This window comes from Hevea brasiliensis, chromosome 6, assembly GCF_030052815.1.
Source record: "Hevea brasiliensis isolate MT/VB/25A 57/8 chromosome 6, ASM3005281v1, whole genome shotgun sequence".
Taxonomy (NCBI): Eukaryota; Viridiplantae; Streptophyta; class Magnoliopsida; order Malpighiales; family Euphorbiaceae; genus Hevea; species Hevea brasiliensis.
The window spans coordinates 71,578,948-71,584,873 of NC_079498.1; the positions used below are offsets into that span (position 1 = coordinate 71,578,948).

Here is a 5,926-nt window from a genome sequence, read left to right on the forward strand (position 1 = left end):
AAAAACTACATCTAGTAGATAAAAAAAATTGCTTTTCTTTGCAATTATAGTCAATATTTTTATTTTTAAAAATATATTAATTTTTAGTGATTAATACACAAAAATATTAATTTGTAAAGAAATTTTTTCAGAAAATAATATTTATTATCATCAATACTAAAATAATAAAAATAATATTTTTAATTTTTTAAGTTATTTTTATACATAAATTTTAAATTTAATCCACTTATTTGAGTAGCAATATTATTAATACTATACGTTGAGTTAAAATTAATAAATTTAAGGAATATGAAAATTTTGAAAAATTATATTTAACAATACATAAACAATAAAAATTTCATAAAAAAATTTCATAAATCTATATATATATATATATATATATATCACAGCAAAAATAGTTAAAAGACAAATCAATGTCATGGTCATAGTACTTCAATTCGAGAAAAAGAAATAAAAAATAAAAAATTGAGCTTTGAATTCTCGCTCTTTGACCGACTGACGAGAGTTTCCCAGAACTCGGCGGTTGACTTGGAATAACTTTCCACTTCTTCATTGCCCGCGAAAGCTCTAATCTTCTCTCTTCTTCGTGGCAAAATCTCAAAACCAAGACTCAGTCTTCTTCTTGCCATTCTTTCTTCCTCTTGCATTATTTTTATCTGTCTGTCTGTTTGTCTGTCTTTATCGTCAAAAAAGTATTCTTTTCTGAATACACAACGCATTGAGTCGCAGAGACTTCGTACTGTTTGATCCGGTAAAGATTGACAAAGAGGACACCCGCTTATCCCAGTTGAAAAATCTCTATGATCAATTAATACTCATATAGAAAGCTTTTTCCTGTTTCTCTTCTTTCTTTCTTTGAATCCTTGAATGCTGGATACAGCACCAACAACAATAAGCTTATCTTCCTGTCGTCTTTATACAATCGAACAGGATTTTTTTTGATGGGGATTTGCTGGTGTTCTCCAGCTAGTGGTCCTACACCTACCACCACTGGTCATCTTAGTTCAGGTAACCCTTTTAACATTTCTAAACCATAATTGTATATGATGTGCAATTTTGTATATTTTGCTTGCTTTATTGTTTCTCTCATCTAATTTATGCAAATTTCTTATCAGGGTTTGTTCTACTGGCTCTAATCATTAAAGAAATGTATAAAATTTTGATAATTTGAAAGTCAATTGCTATAATCCAAATAATAGTACTCTATGCGCTTTGGTTTATGATTCGGCTATTTTGTTGAATGCTGGGTTGAATGTGATTTCCACTTTTGGGAAATCAATATTGGTAATCGACTCTTTTTGGTTGACTTATCATTCACAATCTAAATCTATAATTTCATTTGGGCTTTATTTCAATTCTCCATTGTATTATTCTATTCCAATTATTTCATTTGATAGCTTTTGCTTCTGGATCATAATGATTGCATATTGCAATTGGGATACTGTATGCTTCAACTTCTTGTATGAATTATGTTAAATCCTCTTGTAGTTCATTTAATCTAAATCACAAGATGATTTTCAATTGATTTTCTGTATTTATCTCCTTTGACTTTAATATGGGCTTTTCTTAATTCAATTCTTTGGTTACAGTTGGGATATCTCAGACAACTAGCAATACAACTTCTTCTCGGGCCAGCAACACAACATCGTCCCGAAGCACCAATACAGCATCTTCTCAGGGAAGCAATGTCTCTGGGAATAGCAGATTTTCTGGGAGAAGCGGTGATGAGGCCTTTCCAAATGGGCAGATCTTGCCCACCCCCAATTTGAGGATATTCTCTTTTGCAGAATTAAAGGTTGCCACTAAGAATTTCAGACCCGACACAGTGCTTGGTGAGGGAGGGTTTGGTAAAGTCTTCAAAGGTTGGCTTGATGAGAAGGGAACAGGGAAAAGTGGAAGTGGAAATGTAATTGCTGTCAAAAAGTTGAATTCTGAGAGCTTGCAAGGATTTGAAGAATGGCAGGTAATTTATCATACAATTTGAGAAAGAACTTATAGTTTTCATTTTGATTTCAATTGTGTTTCATTATCATATAATTGTTTGATGGTTTGAAATGTAGTTCATTCCAACCATCTTAAATTGGAGTTGTTAATCTTTTCCTCAGATGGGGGCATAGGGGATTTGTGATGTTCAGTAACTGGTTTAACACTAATTGTATGCAAATTGCATAGTGGAGCTGGATTGGTTCAAATGATATTTAAAAACTCTCCAGTTTTTCTAATTTTAAGTATTCTTAACTGATGAGGTCAAGCAAAAGAATTGAAGGAGCTCTGTCCTTCACTGGGTGTCTGCATTGGCATAGAGGTAGAGTACTAAAATTGTACTGCAGTCAATCCCATTGTTGCTACTCTTTCATACTGTACGGCACTTGAAGGATTTATTGCCACATTAGAGAGGTCAAACTTAGTTTATTTTGTCCATTTAAACAAGAAAATCTCAAGAGTGTTGGAGCAAATTTCAAGTTCATAGCTGTCTTTCATTGAACTTTTAATTTCTTGGGTTGTGGTTGAGGCTTCTCCAATATTATATCCTTGAAACAATTTTTTCCCTGCTATAAGGACAGAACAAGTGCTAATGGAGAGAATAAAATAATGGTTGATCATATTAATTAACAAGAGAATCAGAATCTTAATCCCTTTTTTAGCTTACAGTTGTAATCCTGTCTTTTATCTTGTTTCCTAATCTTCATTTCTCTTTCATAGCATTTGTGCATGATTATTATATTGTTTTGGTGGGTGCAATGTGTTCATCATTCTTTGTTTTCATCTATCCTCAATTTTCTTATATCTCCCCAACTTCACCAAAAAGTGAATAACTCAAAAGAAAAGGAACAAAAATGCAAATCGATTTGCAATTTGGGGAAAGAAAAAGAAAAAAGAAAAAAAGGAGAGAAGAGAAAATGTTCATACTTTAGACTATTAATGAAAATCTAAATTCTCAAGCTTGTAGGTGAGGGCTTAATAATAGGTCTATATTTCTAAAACACAAGTACATGGAAGCTCATTGGGCTTGAATAAGTGGCTTAAGCTCAGGGCTACAGGCTGCCTCTTTTTATTGAAATTCAATTGAAGGCACAAAGTACCAACCCAAAACATGAACTCTCAACAACTTGGAGAAAGATGCTCTAACAAAGATATCCTCGAACCTAGGCTACATTTGGTAAGGTGTAATAAAATCAACTATTGTTTACATTAGATTCCATTATGCCTCATCAAACATAGATGCAGCCCTAGGATATTTTATTGCACATTTCCCCCCACGCCCCAAAGTTTCCTTTGGAAAGAAAATTATGAAATTGAAAACAAGCCTGTATTCAATTGGGAATATTAAGATATCATAGGTATATTTGAAATGGTTCTTTGATCTACTTTGTTATTTCCACTTTCAAAAGAAATAACTAGTGATGAAGGCCGTCAATCGCCATGCTCTTTAAGAACATAATTCTTTTAGCATCATTTACTCATTTAGAGAAACAAACAAGAAGTAAACACAGTCATAAATTAAATTGTGAACCAAAGTGAGGTGTGGATCAATTAACAGCAATCGAAGCAGTCCTTTTATCAATTTTCTACCCTTAATTTGCTAGACGCCATTAGAACATATAATCACGCTTGTGCATCAAATGAAGCTATGCTTTTCTATTTTCTTGAATTTTTTATTTTTGTTGAATCTCTCTCTCTCTCTCTCTCTCTCTCTCTCTCTCTCTCTCTATATATATATATATATATATATATATATATATATATATACCATGCACGTACATTGACACACTGAGACACGCGTGCTTGTGCAGATTGTATGCAGACACACACATATACTAGCATGGATGATTCCTCTTTTCCCAGTTAGTTGGAAAGTTATTCTCATAGAGATCTTTTGTGAAAGGTTATTTAGTTTTCAATCTATCCCATTTGTTGTTGCAGTCAGAGGTACATTTCTTGGGAAGGCTCTCTCATCCTAACCTTGTAAGGCTAATAGGATATTGTTGGGAAGATAAGGAGCTTCTCCTAGTTTATGAATTCATGCAAAAGGGAAGCCTAGAAAACCATCTATTTGGAAGTAAGAGCTAATAAATAGTTTTGATTCATTTATTTCTGCCCCTTTTGCAAGTACCTCAAAACAGTAAGAATTTTAATCTCATTATACATTTTATATTTTCATTGTTGCAGGGGGTTCAACTGTTCAGCCACTTCCATGGGACATACGACTCAAAATTGCTATAGGAGCAGCGCAAGGCCTTGCTTTCTTGCATACATCAGAGAAGCAAGTGATTTACAGAGATTTTAAGGCCTCAAACATATTGCTTGATGGGGTATAGTTCACTACTGAGAACAAACATATCTTTTCTCATATTTATGCTTTCATACAGGGCTGACATGCCAATTTATTGTTCACATATATTTCCTATTTATTTCCCTACCCTCCACCTTCCATCCTCTCTCTCTCTCTCTTCATTACTTTCATGGAAGCAATGATAAGGGTTAAAATATTTGTTGATAAAATGCTTTTCATTTAGAAGATGTGAGTGGAAGACAAATATCTCTTTTAACTTGTGTCTTGTTGCAGTCTTACACGGCCAAGATTTCAGATTTTGGTTTGGCAAAATTGGGGCCTTCAGCTAGTCAATCTCATGTGACAACAAGGGTGATGGGCACATATGGTTATGCTGCGCCTGAGTATGTTGCGACAGGTACTTCTGAATCTTCAGTTCAGTCTCAGATACTCTAAATTGATAGTCTGGCTCAAATATTGCAACTAGATTAGTTTTTTGCTCAAGCATCAAATCTACATAAGCTAAAAGACATTTTCAAACCTATTCTAATGTTAAAAATTTTGATAACAAAACAGGGCATTTATATGTAAAAAGTGATGTGTATGGTTTTGGGGTTGTCCTGGTTGAGATTTTGACTGGTTTGCGGGCACTTGATACAAACCGTCCAAGTGGAAAACATAATCTGGTGGAATGGATCAAACCATATTTATGTGATAAAAGAAAGTTGAAGAACATTATGGACTCTGGATTAGAGGGGAAATATCCTTCGAAAGCAACATTCAGAATTGCTCAGCTTGCTCTAAATTGTATCGAATCTGAACCTAAGCATCGGCCATCTATGAAAGAAGTTGTGGAGACATTGGAAGGAATTGAAGCAAGTAATGAAAGGCCGAGAGAGCCTAAAGTTCGTTCTAACCGCCAGCACACCCAACAACATTTGCAGAATCGTTCTTCACTTCATCCAAGGCAGGATGGAAATCAAGCATATCAACAACCTCCGCGGGTGAGGTAACTAGGGTACAACTATTTCCAAGTAAGCACAAATCCTTAAGTTTTTGGTGGTTTGTCCATCAAATATTTGTCAAATCTTTATTCAAGTAATATAGTAAAATCTATGGCGAGTTGTTGTAACGGTGACTTGAATGGAGCGTTAGTGTATTGGTGGTAAACCTGCAATTATTTTCTCTGGAATGAAGAGGTGTGTTGAAAAGGATGTATGCAGAGTACTTGTACTATTTTAGGAGGGGAAATGAATTCATTGCTCCACTATAAAACCCCTCCATGATATCGATTTCAGACGGTTGTACACAAATCTGGTTGGGATTTCATTTGTGGTGCCAACAATGAAAGAAATTCATTTCATTCACATTATTTTTCTACACAATCTTCATTTATCACTTTCATTTTTACTTGCACTGAACTGAAAAAGTAGTTACTGTTTTGTTAGATTTGAATGGCTGATGAAAAATGTGTTAACTAGCAGAACACTAGTACTGCTTGAACATTTATGTCACCTAGTATAATTATATAAATAGCAATGGCAAAGGGCTGATGACTTCTCTGCCATTTGTGTATTACTTGAGTAGTGTAATATGTACTTCAATAGAAAATTTATACTTGCATTCTTCTTCGTTTGTTCTTTTTTGTATCAG

General features: G+C 34.0%; 1 protein-coding gene across 1 annotated transcript; it reads left to right on the forward strand.

Annotated features, from left to right (window-relative positions):
- The first annotated feature begins 507 nt into the window (after positions 1 to 507).
- LOC110659486 (probable serine/threonine-protein kinase PIX13) lies at positions 508 to 5,640 on the forward strand. The gene is made up of 6 exons (XM_021817436.2): positions 508 to 1,008; positions 1,590 to 1,963; positions 3,925 to 4,060; positions 4,171 to 4,313; positions 4,568 to 4,691; positions 4,850 to 5,640. The coding sequence occupies exons 1-6, from the start codon at positions 942 to 944 to the stop codon at positions 5,284 to 5,286; spliced, it is 1,281 nt and encodes a 426-aa protein (XP_021673128.2). The 5' UTR covers positions 508 to 941; the 3' UTR covers positions 5,287 to 5,640.
- Positions 5,641 to 5,926: the final 286 nt, after the last annotated feature.

Coding starts and splice junctions, on each gene's coding strand:
- LOC110659486 (XM_021817436.2), top strand. CDS start 942: ATGGGGATTTGCTGGTGTTCTCCAGCTAGTGGTCCTACACCTACCACC. Junction 4,061..4,170: donor AGAAAACCATCTATTTGGAA/GTAAGAGCTAAT, acceptor TCATTGTTGCAG/GGGGTTCAACTGTTCAGCCA. Junction 4,692..4,849: donor GCCTGAGTATGTTGCGACAG/GTACTTCTGAAT, acceptor ATAACAAAACAG/GGCATTTATATGTAAAAAGT.